The 21,829-nt window shown below is 37.8% G+C and overlaps 1 protein-coding gene across 1 annotated transcript in view; it reads left to right on the top strand.

Annotated features, from left to right (window-relative positions):
- Positions 1 to 11,910: 11,910 nt before the first annotated feature.
- The window catches only part of LOC309568868 (uncharacterized protein), a gene marked incomplete at its 5' end in the record, with an annotated part of 164,293 nt that continues 154,374 nt past the window's right edge, over positions 11,911 to 21,829 (top strand). Inside the window, 1 exon segment of the mRNA XM_082274652.1 lies at positions 11,911 to 12,019. Coding sequence (XP_082130778.1) covers positions 11,911 to 12,019 — 109 coding nt within the window.

The following is a 21,829-nucleotide window of genomic DNA, read 5'->3' as shown; positions in this document are numbered from 1 at the left end:
ATCACCAGAGACAGGTCGGATCATTGCAACAGCAGATGGCAGCAAAGACAGCAGATCCAGGACTGGGCAGACAGCAGGTGGAAGGTGCTTGACTAGCAGGTGGCAGGTGCAGCAGGGTTGATAGCACTCAGCAGGTGAAGAACCAACAGGGACCAGGTGGCATGCAGAATAGAACTGGAGGATAACTGGATGCAAGGTCAGACGAACCTGGTCAGCAACAGACGGTCAGATACAGGCATAGACGGCAGGCAGAGAATGGTCAGGATACAAGCAGAGGTCGGCATCATGGAATCAGGCCGATTAGCCGGAAACAGAGCAAATCCAGAAACAGGTCAAGGTCAGGGCCAGAAGTGTTCAAGCAAGGTCAGAGAAAGCCAGGTTGATAACAGGTGTCAACACAGGAACAGACACAGGAACACTGGTAATAGCTGCAGATCAGACAGCACTGACTAAAACAACTGCTGCAGTTTAAATCGTCCCAATGGTGCCAACATTAGCAGCAGTGTGCGCACGCGCATTTGCAACTGGGCATGGTTATGCACAGAAAGATGGGCACCCACACATCTGCGCCTATGCACCTGTGAACATCTAGAGGCTTCAGCTGTACTATAGCTAGTGCCTTCTGGACAGATATATAAGAAATCATAATTACTAATGTACCTGTCAACTAGCACGCCTGCAAAAGGGGGAAACGCGTCAGACGGAGTAGCTAGCGACTGTCACTGCAGGTGGCCGTGTTTGCTCATCTTGTACATCGTTTGCTCTTTTCTAATGGTCGGATGTAAGTGTAATCTTTAATTAATACACTGGGAATTTAGAAGGTAATGCATTACTAGTCCCCTTTCCTTTTATGCACGTTCTTCATCTATGGAGCCCATCAGCTGCCGTGTCAAGGATGTCAGCTTGAGTATTGAATAGAAAGGGACTGTGATCGTACACTGGAGAGCCTGGTCGTTTATATGTGTAGCCGGCTGCTGTGATAAAGATGTCGGCTTGAGAACCTGAACAGAATAGGGAACGTGATCCTACACTGGAAAGCTGGGTTATTCAGAGCTGCTTACCCGCAGCCTGCTGGTAAGCGGCCATTGTTTATCTCCACAACTGGAGTAGTTTATCCTCCCAATTCACAATGTGTCACTGAGTGAAATTTCCTTTTTACATTGGACTGATTTTGTTTGTTTTTTATGAACTGGTTCCTTATAGTTATCTATTGGAAATCAGACACAACGTATAGAAATGTATCACTATTTTTTTTGATATGTAATTTTATGGAATCACCACACCTGTCAATTTTATTTTCGTTAAAGTTTTTTTTATTTTATTCTATTTTATTTTTACTTCACTTTTTCTACTGACGTTTATTTGATGGTATATAAGCACTTTCAGGAAAGCGCACTTTATTACATTTTTTACTGAAATTAATACGTTTTTGATGATTTTCTAATTTTAGGATATGCACCTGTATATAGGCCATTTGGCGCCAGTGTCAGTGGTTAATGCGCATGCACATAGGTGTTGACACCCACAGGACTGCACCTACTCGTTTGCATTCGCCTCAGTACTTCAGCTGTGCTATGGCCAGCTTGTCCTTGACAAATCCTTTCTGAATGGCATTCCAAATGAGGTGTGAATTTGCAGCGAGTGTTAAGTGAAAAAGGGGCAAGAATAGCAGCAAAACGTGCATGCAAAATTGCTCCTGGCTCAGGGCCATATTTTGGTCGTCTCTGAGCTTATTTGCCACAACATACACGCATAGGACAGCCCATACTATTCTTATGCGTGACGTGGTATCGAGTGAGAATTGCCCACACAAAATCGCGAATGGGAACACAAGTTCCCGCTATGTGCAGAGTGAACGAGAACTTACTGTGTTTGATACATATGAACAATTACTGTGTTGCAAAATTTTGGACAGCTATACAGGAAAGAGGGTTGAGCCCAGTCTCTTGTGTATGAGTAATTAGGGGAGATTTGTACATCAAACTGGGTGAGAAGGGTAAAAAAAAGGTTGTTTGTTTAAATCAAATACAAGTAGAAGGAGAACTACAAAAATAGTAATTAAACTACTAGGGATCAGTGCCCTGAGTAGAAATGTCAGAGAAGATTGGCAGTGCAGAGAATGAACTTTAATATTAATTTTCCAGATAACTGCTCTGTAGCTCGTCCATCTTTTTGAGCATCATAGATCTCAGGGCCTTAGGCCTCCTTTATGCGGCCATTTAGCCACATATACCAGACTCAACAATTTTCAAATTCTTGTGGTTGTATTGACAGGTGCATGCGAATAGTGGCAGCCAGTCAGCCTGTACAAAGTATTGAGAGAATGACAGCAGCCATCACTGTTGTCATATAGCCTCACAGCAAGTGATTACCTGCTGTTAGGAATGGATGTCCAAGCCTGAACGCAATCAGGTGTATCCAGGCTTGGACACCCGTCCCTTACCGCAGGTAGCTGCGGGTCTGGTATGGAATTTTAGGGGGACTTCACAATTTTTTTTGTGCGAGGTATCCCCTAAAATCCATATGAGACTAAAAAGTTCTGCTATGCATTTTGGGGGGCAATTTAAAACCATTTTAATTGTCAGTAATTTAGGAAATCACTGTTCCTGGCCAAATTCATTTTTTACATTGTATTTGTTTAGTATTTAAAGTATAACTAAAGGCAAAACTTTTTTTTTTTTCATTTTGGATAGAATGGAGATGGATTAGAACACCTGTCAGTTTTTTTGTATGCCATCTGTGCCCCTGTTAGGGAGATTCACCCTCTTTATTTGTCCTGTTTACTTTTATCATTGAAAGTGAAAGCAAGAAAATCCCAAATTTTGGCTCGTCCCCAGAAAAGTAATAGAGGGGAAATCTTCCAATGGGGACATTAGTTCTGGTGACCTGGGGTTCCCAAAGGAATTCCCTTAAATGGTAGGAATTCCTTCTCCCTTCCTGTTTGGCTATGGGACAGGAAGTGAAGGGAAATCTCCACAATGGGACACAGAGCAAGGGAGAGTTATAACCCCTATCAGGTTATCCCCATTTATCAAAAATGATAAAAAAACTTTTTGCCTATAATTCTACTTTAAGAATTATTCTCATTTGTTTTATAGTTCAAAACCTTTACAAATTTTTTGATGACATTTACTATTTCTGCAAGGGACATACAGTATAGGGATGTGCTTGCTTTTCCATTCACATAGAATGCGGTATTATGACTGCAGTTTACAATTTGCAGACCTGTACTCCTTTGGCGAAGGTTTGTATAGCTAATATAAGTGGTGATCAAGGGCATATCATTGGTAATAAATAACTGATTTAAAAGTAGCCATGAGGTAAATACTCATACATGAATCCAAACTTGTTAAGCTCCTGAGATAAGTGTAATCGGCAAACTTGGTCAAACGTCTTTTCTACTTCCAAACCTAGAAGCAGAAAAGGCGTTCTGGTGTATTTCGTGCATTGAATTGGGTTTATTGTTATGTTGCTCCCATCAGGGGCCTGGCTCTATTTTAGAAACCCTACCTGGTATGCGTTAATGATATTTGGCTGTAAGTCAGTCTAGCTGTGATTACCTTGGCAAAGACTTTTACATCAGACTTTAGCAGAGTAATCAGCTTAAGGTTGGCTGGCTTTACATGTCCTTTTCCAGGTTTAGGAAGTGTCACAATTGATGTTTGTAGAATATCCTGCAGAAATGTTCCTTCAGTGGATACTTTGTTGAAAACATTCCACATGAGGGCAGATAGGTACTGTTTGTTTGATTTGTAATTTTCATTCACTGTGTAAAGTTATCCTGGTCGTGGTATTTCTGAGATTAAAAATATAAGATGGCCTTATTGAGTTTGACTGTTTCGTCAACTATCAAACCAGTTTGGCTTTGATAGTTGGGACAACTCATCCATAGATTGTATAGGTAGCTTGGTTCTATATAGGAAGTCTTTTATGTCATTGGGGTTAGGTTTTTTTGTATTTTTGTTAAAGGAAATATTATAGAATTCTGTAAACAACTTTGTCATTTAATCCACTATTGCTTGAGAGATAGTTATTCACAGTTATTCACAGTTGCCATAATTTGAAAATAGGAGGGACATTTTGTGGTGTTCTAGAAATAAAATGCTGCACAGAAATAAAATACTTTACAGAAAGCATGCTATCTTCTAAGCACCAGGAGGTGTGGCTCAAAAGTGGGTGTGGTCAATAAAGTGGTTGTCACTTTGCAGCGTATGGTTTATAGCTTTGCACCTTTAGCTTTATTGCTTGCTAAGTTTTAATAAAAATAAGGCCTGGGGGTACACAAAAAAGGAAAAAGTACTTCACTGAATATTAAGACACACAAACTTTAATGTAATTTAAAAAAAATAAAACTTTTCCACGACATTCACTTTTCTGCACACCAGACAGAGAGTGTTGAAGAATGAGGTGCGCAAACAAAAAATTAATCTCCAGCAGCAACTGAAACTTTAACCTTGATAAAGTAAACGTGTGATGAGCAAAAAATGGGTGCGCTAGATGTGAGCAATGTGTGTTGAACCAAAAGGGAAAACACAATGAACAAAATACCTAATATATAAATATACACAGATATTATAAATGGTGCACAATGTGAACAAAAACGTGCTATAGAAATATGAGCAGTCCAAAACAAGTCCAAAATGAAAAAAAGGCTGAAATCTTCTTGATGGTGAATGAAGGTGAAGAAGAGGACATGCAAACACAAAATCCCTCTTGGCACCCACGTGTAAAGAAAAGAGAGGTAATACCCTTACCAACTCAACATATTAAAACACTTGAGAAGATGACACCAGCCAGTGTAATAGATATAAAGTCCTGACCTTTCACTCTTCCACCCGATATGTGGTATATCAAAACTCTTACCAAAGGCAAGTATTTCACAGGTCAGATGGTGAGTGATAATGTTCTCCAAATCATCAGGAAAATTATCCAGACTAGCAGGCAGTGAATTTTCTTGTAAATCTTGTTCTGTCTCCTGTTGCTGTATGGGGGTTGGTCTCTCTCCTATACCCCTCAAACTCAGTGACAGATAGTGCCCAAAAAAGAATGGAACAGGCAATCGTGCATTACCTCTTAAACGACTTTATTAAAAAAGTTAGAACACTTACAGTTAAGTTGATTAAATAGGCAAATGCAAATTCAAACGTGGCCGCTCTGCAGCGCGGACCATGGGTGGTGATGGCGCAGGCTTCTCCCCCCGACGCGTTTCCTCTGATGAGGCATCTCCATTCCCAGTCGATGCCATCTGTATTTGTGTATCGAAAATGTTTGTTGGGTACGTCGTGATGAAGCTTTCTCTTCTTTGATGTCTGTACGTGCATACTGGAAATTTAATAAAACATTATTCTTTAAATAAAAAACACTGCACCTCTATTTAACAGCTTTTCATTGAATTTTCTATATGGGCCATTTATAAACAAACGTACATATACAGTACTGTGTTTTTTGCTATTACAAAGAAAACAAGGCCGATACTTAGGTCCCATTCAAACTGTTGCGGTTTTGCATGTTGATGTGCATGAAGGCATCTTTTACCTTGCTTTGCGATAAGGCAGTCTACTCATTTGAATGGTCTGGCAATGCACCAAATGGCACAAAAAATCTGACTATATTTTGCAATTCAGCACTCCACAATCCATAAAGCACTGCAGAGTGCTGCAATGCATCTATGTTAACAAAGTGCATTAGGGTGTCATTAAAAATTAATTCATAAACACACATAACACACTTTAACAATGGGAATGGGCCTTTAACATTAACAAAATGGATTGCAGATAATAGTTTTCTAATAATAATTTTCAAAAGCAGGTTTGAAATTTGAACTAAGATCAAATTGGTTGCCATAGGGCAACTCAGACAATTTGTTTTCATGTTTTTCATGAGCTCTACTGATTTCAAATGAATATTTCACTTAATTAATTGGCAAGTGACATATTCATATTATCATGTAGTATGGTCTTTCCATAGCATTCTTTTATAAAACCATGTACTCTTTGCACACCCAACAGTTCAAGAATTTGAGAAACAACTTCTAAAAATTGATTAAATATCGTGTTTTCATTTAATGTAATTAATCAGCAGTGGATATATCCAAGAAGGGGTCATTAGTGTGTAATTACTTAAGAAAAAAAAGAAAAAACAATTAGGCACTTAAAATTACTGGAAGGAAACTGATTTGTTTCCAGTGTTTTCATGTGTGACTTCAAGAAAATTAAATGCACCAGAGGTAAAGACACTAAACATAGAACACTAGAATATCATGCTCACACATATATTGTTGTCTGACATGCAATCGGTGCTACAACAGACAATATGACCCATTAGGCTTGATTGGAGCCAAGGTACCACAATCTACCATTTTTGCCTGATCAGTGGCAAATTAAAGGGATCAAATGTGGGACATTCTACCTGGAAATGGTAATGACAAAATGTGCACAGGAGCTTGTGATAACAAATTACATGGCCAGCACTGGTGACTAGAAGTGTGAAAACTCTTTAGACCAACTCAGATCTGACCTAGATGTAGGCAGTTCTGAAGGTTCTGTATAATCTGCAACTTTTTAACATGGCCCAAGTTGTTCCATCAAGGTATCATTTCCACTGCATATTGTTTGGATCTCTGCCCCACAATCTTTATCATGCATAGTGAAAGGTATTCTAATAAACAGCATATCAATTCCCTTATTTTATTTTTTTCAAATGACTAGGTATTTAAAGCATTATGAGGGGAAAGAACTATAAGGGCTGATTTGTTTATAAAGTTGCTGGTTTCTGAGCAGCCTTTGTCATCCTTGTTCCATTGCCTAGTAAATCAAGGATCTGGAACAGCTCTGACTTGGTCATCACATACAAGATGGAGCCCATATTCACATTGGTCCAGTTTGACATGCAATTTGACATGTCAAATCACATGTCAAATCGTAGCCAGTTGCCGGCAATTCCACTGTCCGAATCGGTGTGATGTCGACTTTGTGGCGCTGCACTGATTCCCAAAAGTAGCTTCTGTAGTACTTTTGGCGACTTTGTGGAACGATTTCTATAGACATCTGTGTAGGGACCTGCACAGATGTCTTTGAAATCACCCCCGAAGTCAAACTGAAATGCCGGCTTGAAATTATGTAGGCTCAGCTGAACTGGCACGATTTCAAAGCGGCTTCAGTGTGAACCTGGGCGGAGGCTTCATTGTTATAATAAGCTTTCAGACTACAGATGAGCAGTGGGATCTACCATGCCATCTATTTAATAGTGTAATTGTGATATGCAATTAAATGATTTAAAAAAAAAAATGGATTAGAAAAAAAACAATTGTCATTTTGTGTTACATTTTTGCCTGTTGTTCAGTCTATAAAAAAAAATTGAACAGACTTTTTTTTTAAAAACATATACTTAAATATTTACATATACTATATATATATATATATATATATATATATATATAATATGTGTGTGTGTGATTTAGGTATGCAGATTAGTTATAGAGTTATTGCAAAGTTATCAGATGCATCCTGACGTTGCTTAACCACAGGTCATAGAAGGGTTAAATAGTGCTGCAGCCTTGTCCTATAGGGATTTTTCATTGTAGTTTTTAGCTGTTTTTGCCTTGGAGGTTTTTGTCTGCCGTTTAAATTCTCCAAAATATGAAATGTAGGATTCAATGGAAAGTGGAAGTCCCCCCGGTGCAAATAAATTATTCCAAATGAGAATGAAGGTGACACTAAAAGAAAAAGTGCTCTTCCTCTTCCCCAAACAGAAGCACGCCACACTCGCCAGAATTACTGTATATGACCCCTTCTTTTAAAAAAAAGTCACAACATGCTTATAATATCTCCAATTGCAGTCTCCCACATATGGCTGTTATATTCTCCATCCGCTTACTGCTCTATCCCTTTTAACATTCTGTACACTGGGACGACTGAATACCACCATTTATTAAATAGTGCTCCTGCACCTTTAAGAGACTCTGCATACAGTGGGGAAAACAATCTAATTTCCTGCAGATTCTGTTATTTTTTCCCACTTACAAAGAAATTAAGGGTCTGTAATTTTTAGGTGAATTTTTAAATGATAGAGACAGAAAATCAACCAAAAATCCAGGAAAAAACACATGATACCAATGTTATACAGTAAAATGAGTTGCAGTTCAATGAGTAAAATAAGTATTTGATAAGTACTAAAAACTTACCAGGAAAGGTTAAAGGACCTTAACATGTATAGCTTGGAAGAAAGAAGAGACAGAGGGGATATGATAGAAACTTTTAAATACATAAAGGGAATCCACTCCGTAAAGGAGGAGAGCATATTTAAAAGAAGAAAAACTACCACAAGAGGACACAGTTTTAAATTAGAGGGGCAAAGGTTTAAAAGTAATATGAGGAAGTATTACTTTACTGAGAGAGTAGTGGATACATGGAATAACCTTCCTGCAGAAGTGGTAGCTGCAAATACAGTGAAGGAGTTTAAGCATGCATGGGATAGGCATAAGGCTATCCTTCACATAAGATAGGGCCAGGGACTATTCATAGGATTCAGATATATTGGGCAGACTAGATGGGCCAAATGGTTCTTATCTGCCGACACATTCTATGTTTCTATGTTTCTATCCACGAGCAAAACATACTTGGTGGAGAAACCCTTGTTGACAAGTACAGAGGTAAGACATTTCTTGTAGTTGATTACCAGGTTTGCACACATCTCAGGAGGGATTTTGGTTCACTCTTTTTTACAGATCGTCTCTAAATCCTTAAGGTTTCTTGGCTGTCACTTGGCAACTCGAAGTTTCAGCTCCCTCCATACATTTTCTATAGGATTAGGGTCTAGAGACTGGCTAGGCCACTCAATGACCTTAATGTGTTTCTTATTGCGCCACTACTTTGTTGCCTTGGCGGTATGTTTTGTGTCATTGTCATGCTGGAAGACCCATCCATGACCCATCCTCAGTTTTCTGGCTGAGGGAAGAAGGTTCTCATCCAAGATTATACAATACATGGCCCCATCCATTGGCCCCTCAATGCGGCAAAGTTGGCCTGTACTTTTAGCAGAGAAACAGCCCCAAAGCATAGAGTTTTCACCTCTGTGCTTGACTGTAGTGATGGTGTTCCTAGGGTCATAGTCAGCATTTTTCTTCCTCCAAAAAAGTCGAGTTAATGCCAAAGAGCTCAATTTTGGTCTCATCTGACCACAGCACTTACTACCAATCCTTCTCTGAATCATTTAGATGTTCATTGGTGAACTTCAGAAAGGCCTGTACATGTGCCTTCTTGAGGAGGGGGACCTTGCGGGCTCTGCAAGGTTTCAATTTATAATGGTGTATTGTGTTACCAATGCTGATGGTCTTGTAGCCCTTTCCAGCCTTGTGCTGGTCCACAATCTTGTCCCTGACATCTTTTGACAGCTCTTTGGTCTTGCCCATGATGGTGAGGTGTGAAAGGAAGAAAGAAATTCTGTGGACAGATGTCTTTTATACATATAATGAGTTGTCGTTAGGAGCCTTAACCTTAAATTGACAAAACAAATCTGTTTGCCACATGAGCGCATACTGTAGCCAGTCTGTGGGAGCCAGAATTATTGTTGGTTGGTAGAGGATAAAATACTTATTTTACTCACTAAACTGCAACTCAATGTATAACATTGGTATCATGTATTTTATTCTGGCTTTTTGGTTGATATTCTGTCTCTATCATTTAAAATACACCTATGATAACAATTATAGACCCTTAATTTCTTTGTAAGTGGGCAAACTTACAAAATCTGCAGGGGATCAAATAATTATTTTCCCCACTGTATATCTCTCTCGTAAAGGGAAACAGTAAAGGAACCTCTAATAGCGTAGTAATTCAAATATATATAGAAAAATATAGAAAATTAGCGCTTACATTAATAAAACAAATACTCAGGCATGTATAGGCTAAAATAGAAACTGAAAGCACCGGTTTGTGCTCTACCTGTGCTGCAAAGACTGGAAGTGATGCGTACAGGAAATGTACCCATTTATTTATGATATATATAAACCAATGATGGATACTGCAGCTATCAACTATAAATTCAATATTAAACAAACATCATTGGTGGGGGTGAGCTTTTGAAGGTAATCGGCAAGTATGCGCAGCACACTTGAAGATTATGGCACACACCTACCTTCTCCTGTGGAGATAAAGGGTCCAGGCAAACACTGGGCCAATACCACACTAACCAGGGAGGAGGTATACAGAGGAACACAATAATCCCATGATAAAAAGGGAAAAGTGTGGTTGACCTGGTATTTATATTAGGTCCATCTTGTAAGGTTAGAGGGGTATAACGCTGGTGGTGGGATAGAAGCACTACAAATACAAACAACCCTACAATATTCACTGGTGGAAAAACTGTATATATATATATATATATATATATATATATATATATATATATTTTTTTTTTTTATTTTTTTTTTACTACAGAAGAAAGGATTGACAAAAAGCAGTATATATATTAAATGGACACGGGACACTAAACAGTATTTGTATTTTTTATTTTCATCTTTGTTTTTATATATACAGTATACTGTATATATATATATATATATATATATATATTTTAAGAATATACACATTTATTTTTACTGGTTGTAATAATGAATATACACATTTCCTGTAAACGTATCGTTGATCTCAAAAAAACATTTTTTTATATTCGATTGGATCAGCAAATACCTGTTTTGATTTGCACATATTGCACTTTATTGAATATATGAGATTTGGACATTTAAGGATTGAACATATAAAGATTGGCACTTTATGTTGTGCAGGCACAGTCTGTTATTTATCTTATTTAGTGCACAGATGTAAGTGTGTGTTTTGTGCCAGCAGCAATAGTTTGTGTATATGGTATTCATTTTATTGCATTGGATATGTACCTATTATTACTGGAGTATTTCACATAAATAATTTCTGTTGGCAGGCAAACACCTACTTCCTCAATGCTAACTGGTCTGGGCAACTGTCACTGCTGCATCCCCATGGATGGATCTGGGCAACTGTCACGCCATCTCTCCTGCTGATTCTTTTAGGTCCCGCTGTGATCCTCTTCAACCATTGGGCGACCACTGATGATGTTACTCCTGTGCATGTGCACAGGTGTTACAGCATCATGGGCACCTGGACAATTGCCACCATCTTACAAATACTGAGAATGAGCCGAGACTGTGAACAATTGCCCATCTACCATCTGCTAAAAAGCTATACCTTTTATATTTTAATTCTGCTTTAAATTCCATCTCTTAAAAATCTGATGTTTTTAAGGAGCAAGTGAATTACATTAATTCCTTGAATTTTCATATCTACGTCATTGATGTTTCAAGTCTATGCAAATTTTCAGTGTATATTTTGTGCACATACAGTATGTGTTAGCTATTGCTACAAGCTATTGCTTGCTTTGATGGATATAGATATGTAACCAAGGAATTGTCTGTATCCTACATTAATATCTGACTGTCGATAAGAGGGAAGTTCTTCTGTGAAAATTAAGTTCCACTTATTCTTTTAGACATATGGATATGGATTTTTAAATTTCTGCATGATTATCCACTCATTATGTACTCTTAATGACTTTCATTAGGTCACAGTGATCAGAAATAGGGTTATCTTTCCTTTCACAAATGCTATTTTGGACGTTCTGATTAACCAGAATGAGACTCGTTCATGCAATCTGGACCCAAGCCACAGGTAAAAGATGTGTGCAAAATCAAATTAGCTGTGCATTTGGTGCTTTCCAAGGACTTGTGGTATCTCCTGTTCTTTCATCTTGGAAAAGATGAAATCAGACTTTTAATAGGATTACTTAGAACAAGGAGGGTAAATGGACAGTAATAATTTTCAGGTAACAGTAGACTTTTTATCTGTCTACAGGCCTTGAGGTGTTTGTATATGGCTTTGTATGGCTGCTACAAGATTCTTAGCCTCAAGCCGCCCATCGTGTTCCAGCTCTAAAATCTTCTATCAGATGGCATTTACGCTTTTTACTATACTGATCATTTTTATATCAGGTAAGTGAAACTTTTCAAATATGTATATATGACAGCTGTTGAATAAATGGCCTCCTCATCCAAAACTTACCTTTCAGAATCACGTCTGGTTTTACTGGCTTTTTATAGTTTTAGTAGAATAATGAGATTTCCTTGTCATATGTCCTCCCTGCCTTGGAGCCTCACAGCAGTAGACAGTCTTACACTTTCTGCAGTATTTCATATTTATATTAAGCACGTTACAGCACTACGGAGGAGAGTGAGACCTATGTTAAAAGCCTGCAGCAGCTGGTGGGTTAGCCTGGAGACATATGCTTAAAGATCTAGCCATTAAAGTCCTTAGGAGGTAAAAGAAATTGATAATTCAGATCACCAACATTTACTAAAATTCTACTTTTTCGTAGATTGACCCTTTAAGATCAGGTTTTGTCAATTATGATATGAATGTTTGAAATTTTTAGTTTAATGTCCATGTCTATAAATAAATGTCGAAATCAAAGTTTCACATATCTATGAAAACTACAGCAAAAGTATCATGTATCACTTTTATTTCTGGTCATTGGATACTAGCATAGGAAATGGTTCAAATAGACAAAACAAATCTTGCCTCACCAAACCACCATGTAGAGACCATGTGTTACTTTATTGTGATATTGTGACCAGTAAGTGTTTATTATATTCTACCAATTTATGTCCACTTTCAATAAATTCTGAAAATTACTAACACTTGTTGTACTTACCCAGTTAACTTGTAGATTCCATGTACTTACCCAGTTAACTTGTAGATTCCATTTACTTACCCAGTGAACTTGTAGATTCCATGCCCTTGTCTTATAAGTGTAAGTCCTTTGAAATATGAAAACATGTGCAACCTTCCTTTGAGTGAAACAAGAAACCTGATTTGTAAGCTTTTCTATGTTTCTGATTCTATCATTTAGAAAACCCAAACAAATATGAGTGTAACTAATCCATTCTGTTTAAAGTTGATTCCAACCTGCCTACTATGAGCTAGCATAGTTTGGAAATAAGTAGTGGTTAATGGGGATGTCACATCCAGAAATGATGAAGTACACCAAAGTACTTTTTAATATATTTCTAATTTCCTCTTTCTGGTGCAATAGATTAAACATTATTATAACAGATATAATAGATTACAATTATCATAGATAAAATGAAATATAATATCATGTCTTTTTAGTTTTATAGCTATTAGTTTTGATTAACCATGAATCTAAAATAATCTGTAAATGCTGGGGTTGTGACAATATTTTCATAGAGTGATGGCAGAAAAAGGACAATATTTTTTAACTCTTTTGTCTGACTATCAATCTATGTTTTTCCCCAGTAAGTGAATCCACTTACTGTTGACTGATTCACTACCTCTGCTGGAAGGCTATTCCAAGTAATACTACTCTTTTGATAAAATTATACTTTCTAATACTTTTTAAGATTAGTTTTAAATTTCCTCCATCTGAAGTCACGTTTGTTATATACATCATATCATAATTTTGTGCAGGATGGTATTTGTGAATTCTTGCCTTATAATTTATACAGTATATAATGTTTAGCAAAAAAACATATTTAGTGCTGTAATTTATGATTGCTGGTGTCACTGTTTTGAATTTATTTTCAGAAATCTCTACAGTCAATGTGATGACTTAAGTATATGTAAAACCACACTTTTTTTTTGTTTTGAATTGGAAGGATTAGAACTCCTGTGAGGATTTTATTGGTTGATGTGATAGACTGGTGGCACTGTAACCTTATGTAGATATGCCTAGATCCTAATTAATGTATTTGACAAAAATATACTGATGACATTAAAATGGGGGTCTAAGTGATGAGTGGACTGCTCTAATGAAATGAGAAACTGGAACAGTGACTGGATTGTAGAATTAGTGTTTGAGTGTGAAAATCAGAGCTCTACCCCAGGACTGGGAGTCCAAAATGAAGTGTTCTTGTTCAAAATGTTATTCCTTTTATTGAGGGAATAACATACATGCTTCTAGGAAACCCCCTCACAGGAAGGTTTGTACAGTGTCAAACAGAAATGTGCATGTAGCAATAGCAAGTACCAAGTCAAAGGGCGCCAATGGGCACTTGTAACAGAACAAAGTTTTAGTAATAAACACGTGTAATATACTGTGGTGTATTAAGATTTAAACAATGGTATCTTGTGGCGCTTTTCCACTGCATGGTACCGCATGGTACGGAGTTGGAACGGTTCTGTACGGTACGGTACGGCGGCGATTTTCCACTACATGGAACCGAACGGTACGGCTCGCTTAAACAGTACCACCTCAGTTGTGGTTCCAAGAGGGCCGTACCGGTACCATATCCCACAATCCTTTGCATTCAGCCTTGACTGTTTGTCATTACTAGCCACTGATTGGTCAGAGAGTCGTTGTTATCCCACCCACTTTACTTTAGTGGAAAAGCAAACAGTACCAAACCGTACCGAACCGTTCCAACACCGCACCATGTGGTACCATGCAGTGGAAAACCAAGAAGGGCCAAGCAGGGCCGAGTACAGCCGAGCCGAGCCGAGCCAGTACTTGCAGGGGAAAAGTGCCATAGGTGTCCTACCCCAGCCATAGCTAGGGGTTTCGGCAAGGATGCCCAGGCACCAGAAGAGTTTTCAGTCAAGGGGGGAGAAAAGGAAGACAGAAAGAGAGGAAGAGTAGGACGACGGGGGATCCCAGGGGTTGTTAGTGGCGGCACTGTTAAAGCTTGTGATAGAGAAGATAATTATCTGTATCAGGGCTCTAGAAGGGATTTGACAAAATTCAGGGGCAAGTAACTGTCAACCCCGGGTTTGCAGATTTTAGTATAGCTCCTCATTCTGTCCTGAAGGGTTGCTTCAATTTTGGCAGGAATCATGGCCTGGGCAATTTGATGCTTTGTGGCAAGGATACAAAGGGCCTAATTCACTAAGAATAAGGAGAAGAAATAGTCACTCTACATTTAATTACTCCCAATAAAAACAACTGAGACCTCAACTAGGTGAACATGTGAACCGAAAAGTAGGAGTACAAATAGGCGAATATGCGCTAGTGAATTCCAAATCGGCATAGTAACGGTTCCATATCTGGCAATTGCCAACAAGTTTCCTCTATGAAACTGCACTGCAGTATTTAGCTATGATCATGTGTGTACATGTATGCCAATAAATATGGGGTGTGCTCTACCTCGTGCGTGGCTATTCATTTATATTACAATTATTGTGCATAGTTTGTTTTCTTCTTTTGCTAACAAATGCTGTTCTGAATGATTATTACAGAGTAATGTCTGCTGTTCCATGAGGTTACATGTATTTATAATTTACAAATACATATCTGTTATATGCTAGTTTTCTTTTTTTCATGTTACATATATATTTCTATTTATTTATTTTTTAGGAGACTATAGAGTTCTAATTATCTATGTTCATTCTTTATTCATACTAAACTATTATGCAAGTCTAACTGTACTTGGCACATTGACTTAGTGGTCTGCGCTCATGACTGAAAAGCTCTTAGGACATGGGTTCAAATCCCAACCATGCTAACACCCTGTGTGTTCACTAGTGTTTAATTATTTTATTTCCACACAATAATATTTTTGCTAAATAACATACCATTGCATGAAATTGAGCATGCAAATTATGGAAACAACCATGCTGATGTGGCAGTGACGGTGGAAATTAGGTGTTCGCCTATTTTTTAGCATACTCTGCTGTTTAAAAGTTAAGCAGTTTATACCATGCTTGGGATTTAAACCCATGGTCTTAGTCTTTCTAGGTAGGAGTGCTACCCACTAAGCCATTGAGATGGGCACAAATATGGTTAGAATTTACAGTAGGGCCATGATTAACGAATTAACATAGATCAAGAGAATCTATATTCCCCTTAAATACAAATGCAAGACCATTACTAAATCGTCAAACATTAGTAGATGTGACTTGTTTTGATGATATTTATATTATTATATCATTGATGTAAGAGTTATATCTCTATTCTATATATGTCAAACTTTTTTATGTTTAATTCACATTTTATGAAAATGTTGAGTTCTATTTATGTTCATTTTGTAATCATAGCACTTCTTTAAATTCTAGGTATAATTGTACTCAGCACAGTGGCTTAATCTTTAGCACTATTAGTTAGCAGCAGCCATGCTACCACCTCCCTAGAATTTCAAAGGCAAATGCATATGTTCTTTGGCGAACGCATAAGTGCCATCAGCAAGAGATCAATTGTATCCCCCTGATGGCAAATATGCTTTTGCCTACGCACATATCCGTTCGTTATTGAAAATTTAGGGAGGTGATAGCATTTGAACCCATGACCTGACTATTGCTAGAGCAGAGCACTAACCATTAAGCCATTGTGTTGATTAGTAGTACCTAGAATATGTAGTAGTACCATGATAAAAGCTTAAACATATATAATTAGAAGTCAACATTCTATTTAACATTACCAATTATTTATCCTATAATAGAGACCTAAGAGCCTGGTTTGGATTGGGGGAACCCAACGCTGATTTTTTTCGGGATCAAATTCGTGTTGTTACACCCACTTGTGGCAGGCAGCACAACTCCACTCCACAAAGCTACGTAGAGTTCCCTGGACACAATTAAGAGCTACCCCTAACTTTCTAAATTTTACTGAAGCGGATTTGTATTTTGAAAATTTTGTTGCAAAGCAAACAAGGATTAAAAGTAGTTAGAAACTAGTTAATTTTAGGTGGCCATACGCTATACAATTTTCATTGTACAAGCTCTGTACAATCTCCTTTAGATTCACCAAAACTATATATAGTGGGAGGATACACCAGCTATCCGATCACTCTGTATCCAATCAGGCAGGCCCTTGCACTACATAATTGATGGCAGATCTAAAGGAGATTGCACAATCAGATTGTATAGTGTATGCTGAACTTAACAGAACCCAGGACACGCTTCTCCTGTTTTCAATACTATAGCTCTATCCATATAGGCAGTTATCTGATCTCTTATTTCCTGCACTCTCCAAATGAGCAGATCTATGCAAGAAGAATTTAAGACAAAACAAAAATGTCTGTATTTAGTGAGACCAGTGATCACTGATTAATTGTATTAGAAAAGTGTGCACCTAACTGGGGGTGGTTGGGATCTGCTGGAAGGAGGGAATGCAGCCACAGGTGTGTGCTAATGAGGTCATCTGATTAATTCCTTCCCATGTCTTATGGTGGCCATACACTATATGAAAAATCGGCTGAAATTCCTTCATTTGGACAGTTTGTTAATTTTTCGGCCAGGTGATGGGCCCAAATCGGTAATCGGTTGTGATGTTTTTGAGCCAAAAGGACAAGTTTGGAAATTCTCTGACGAATGAACAATAAGTTGAAAGGTTAATGTGTTTCTTGTCCAAACTGTTTGCACTAAGCAGATGTGAAAAAACGAACAAAAAAAAGAATTCATTTATGTCCATTGAACGATTTATCACTCATTACATGATGACACGATCATCTGCTCTCACAGCCAAATGTTTGTTTTTCAAAAATGAGTTTGAAGGATTATTTATATAGTGTATGGCCAGCATTACTGGCTTCTAATTCTACATACCAGCAAGAGATGAAGCGTTCTAAGGAAATATAGCAAAATCACAGGTATGGCCTTCTCTCAATTAAAGAAATTGTGTATTGTTTTGCAACAGAGGTACATTAATGGTATATTGTTACATAGAGGAGCTGGAATTTAGCAAAATGCAAAGTGAACTTAGCTGTTAGGGAAAACTTTTAAATGTGACCAGAGATGACGCATCTGTGGCCTTTTCTGTGAATGGTGAACATCACCAGGATGAGGCAACCAAAAACAAGACATGTATGTATGGGGTGGTGAAAATTGGTAGTAAAGTTACATGTGTGTAGAGTTCATCATGGCTATACAGGATTTGATTTTATCAACAGTTTGTAGAGCACTTGGTAAAATGCATACACACATTCCACACTGTATATACAGTACATGTACAAATGCAGGAAGTCTTCTGTGCAAAGAATCAGGCAGTGACGTGTGTTCTGAAGATCACTAAACATAAACTTCCAACACTACATCCCCCTAATCCCTGGGAACACCAAGACATCTCCCACACTTACCTTGCAAATCAGCAACATCGCCTCATGATAAAAAAAAAAAAGTGATCTTGCCATGTCAACTGGTTGACAACTCTGAGCAAGACTTAAGCCTCGTACACACGCAACGAATTTCCGCCGACCGGTCGTCCGTCTTTTGTCCAGATTGGTGTCTGTTGGTTGGAATGTGCTCTAGACTGCACACGAATTTTCCCGCACAACAGAATTCTACTTCAGAAGTGATGTCATGTGTTGGATTGCTTTGTATGTGTTCTTTCGTCTCTGAGCATGCCTAGTCTTGCTCATAAGATTTTTCCCCATCGAAATCTGTTCTGACTGCACGAAAATCGGATGTGTTTTGACGGAGGACAAAAATGTTATAGCCTGCACACCAGGATTTTTTCGGCCGAAAAGTTGGAGTCGGTTGTCGAGAGCACCATACTAACAATCCGAAAATCGGCAGATCGGTTGTCGGACGAAAATTCCCGGCCGAATTTCCACTCGTGTGTACGGGCCTTAACACTTGCAAGTGCGTCCGAACATCCTTCCACGCACAAGGATGCATTTCCAGGCCAGGAGCCGGCCCGGGCAACCAGTTGTGTGCTATTGAAAAAAAATATGCACGGTCGCAATAGATAATTTGATTACATCTTTTCACATGTGTTCAGTACGCTTATTTCACTCAATAATTATTTTAAAAAATGGTGTTCTTGAGGCCAGCAACTGGTGATTAGAGAAAATGAATACTTCATTTGACATGTTCAATAGTTTATCTAGGCCATAGCAAAAAATATTGGAACCTGAAAATCAGCATTGGAGCTGTTAAAAGCTTGCTCTTTTAGTTTTTTTCTCTTTTTAATGACTTGCTTGTGTGCAGAAAAAACATTTTTGTAGCAAAGTGGATTAAATAGAGATTGGAAGGTGTGTTAACAAGACATTTTACTTCTAAAATATTTTATTAAACCTCAAAAAAACCAACAAAAAAAAAACACAACAAAAAACAAATTCAAAACCAATTCTACATTTTATTTGGACAATAGGAACACTATTTTGTTCACTCAGTTACTTTGCCCTAAAAAATTGACTGGCATTTAATGTTGCAACATTTTTCACAGCACTTTACAATATGGTTAGAAGGGCCCTGCTCTAAAGAGCTTACAAGCTAAAAGAAACACCTAAATTGGACACCTTAAATTTCATAGTGTACAGCAGGGACAAAAATAAGGTGAGCACTAACCATGTCAAACATTTTAATGTATAACAACTCTCACCATCAAAAGTTTAAGTGCAGGATTAAACAAACAAAACAGATACAAAATTTGACAAAATAAAAGGCAGCACAATAACTGCACCCCAGCAATTCAGTTAGATGGAAGCTTCATTTTTATAAAAACTATTTAGGAAACTGGATCATCATTAGGAGTTGTCTACACACGAGTAGAAATTTGGCTGGGAAATTTCGTCCGACGACCGATTTGCCGATTTTCGGCTTGTTAGTATGATGCTTCCGACAACCGACTCCGACTTTTCGGCCGAAAAAATCCTGGTGTGCAGGCTATATAATTTTTGTCGACCGTCAAAACACGTTCGATTTTCGTCTCATTAGTACAGATTTCGATGGGGAAAAATCTTATGAGCAAGACTGGGCATAGTCAGAGATGAAAGAACACAAAGAAAGCAATCCAACACATGACATCACTTCTGAAGTAGAATTCTGTTGTGTGGGAAAATTCGTGTGCAGTCTAGAGCACATTCCAACCAACAGACACCACTCTGGACAAAAGACGGACGACCGGTCGGCGGAAATTCGTTGCGTGTGTACGAGGCTTAACACGTGCGATTTGTAAGTAAAAATTAAAAGAGAGGGGTCAGTTGATGGTCACAAACAAGAAACAAATGGTCACACTGGACAAAGACACAAATGATTACAGCAAACAGACAAAACATCCATCAAACCACACCCAGTGTGGGTCATTATGCACACTATTGCACCCTGCCCGCAAATAATCTGGCCTCTTCTCAGGCAAAGCAAACCACACTAGTGCAGGCTTTTTTATAACATAGGCTGGATTGATAGCACACCTACGCCCACCCAGTAAAGGACATATCCACCAGTGTAATTAATTCTGTCTCTTTATGGATGCCTCAAGTACCTGTTGATCAGGGACACACACTCTTGGCAAATGAAAGAATGCATCAGCTATATAAGCATAAGTATTTGTTCAGTGTATAATGGAAAATATTAAATGTCCAAGTCTCTGGCCATGATCAGTGATACCAAAAACAAAACAATTCAAGTTGTAAATTGTTTAGCATGTGGAGGGTACAAAGCAAGAAATGTCAACTTTGTGAGGTCTGCTTCACACAAATTGTTGGCAAGCACATTCGTCATCAGCATACAACATTTAAATATGGGTGCAGGATCACACCATACTTCTAAATCCATATCTGACAGGTAAAACCCACACTCACTTTATTTACAATGTAATTTTGTGTGTTTGTATTATGTGAAACCCATCAGAAATAGAATACCTTGTGAAAAAGAAGCTATAACACCACAACAGATGAAGAGCCTCTAACCAGATAGTGGCACGTTTGGGATTCAGACCAATGACCCCGATGCTGCAAGGCAGAAGTGCTAACCAGTTAGCCACTGTGCTGCCACATGCATGGAGCTTCCATCTCTGTGGTGCTAAACAGCCCAAAGTTCCTGGGGTGCAAAAAGTTAATCAATGCCGATGTACCCTAAGTGCCAACCTGTTTCTGTGATATGCCACCTGGTTCCAAGGCTGGTTATGGATGATTACTGTCAGCATGCTCCTTTAGGACCATCTCTAATTTTGGGGCTTTTTGCTTGGTAAGAGGCTGCAATTGGTGCTGGTGTGCAATTCACAAGGTTGCTTCTTGTCCCCGTGGAACACATATGGCAAGAATTGCAATGGTGGTGGAACCCTCCTATACCTAAATACTACATTGCTTTAGGCATTTGCCTATAGGTGGTGGAATTACATCAGGCAGGAGTTCTGTTTCTTGATTTATTCTGTGATATTTGGTGTTTATTGGCGTGTGAGTGTAGAATAGTGGTGTTACCTTCTGAATTGTGGTAATGACATTTTAATTTGGATTAATGATGTTGGCACACATATTTGATTTTTGTGGTGAAAATGACGATCATTTGGAAATACTAAACAACACACAAAATTGTTACTCATTTTAAATTTGCATCAGCAATGGTATTGTGTGTGGTTTGTTTGAAGACAGCTGTGGGAGTTTTGGTTTAGATTTATGTGAAATGAGAACAACAAGTGCATTATCTACCATTTACTTATCAGATGTCAAACAGCTAAGTATCTGAGCATGCTCAGTTTAACATGTTATGTTAACAAAATATATATAATTATCTCTCTCTCTCTCTTATAAATATATATATATATATATATATATATATATATATATATATATATATATATATATATATATATATATATATATATATATATGTGTGTGCAGAGAGAGATTATTATCTGTTCCAAAAACAGGAAAACATTAGTAGCATTGTTTATAAAAAAAAAAGGAATGAGAAGCAATAAAAAAAAAAAAAAAAAAACCTAGCGAGGAAAATGTATTTTAGGAATTAAAGAGTTCATCTCAAAATTAAAATGTATGTTTTTTTGGAGATAACAGTTGTACAATGAGAATCAATGGTTGACACTTGCATTTATATATAAATTGTAAGAGCTA

The sequence above is a fragment of the Pelophylax lessonae genome, assembly GCF_965119305.1.
Source record: "Pelophylax lessonae genome assembly, chromosome: 12".
Taxonomy (NCBI): Eukaryota; Metazoa; Chordata; class Amphibia; order Anura; family Ranidae; genus Pelophylax; species Pelophylax lessonae.
The sequence above is the reverse complement of the archived record's forward strand: the minus strand, read 5'-3'. Positions and strand labels throughout refer to the sequence as shown.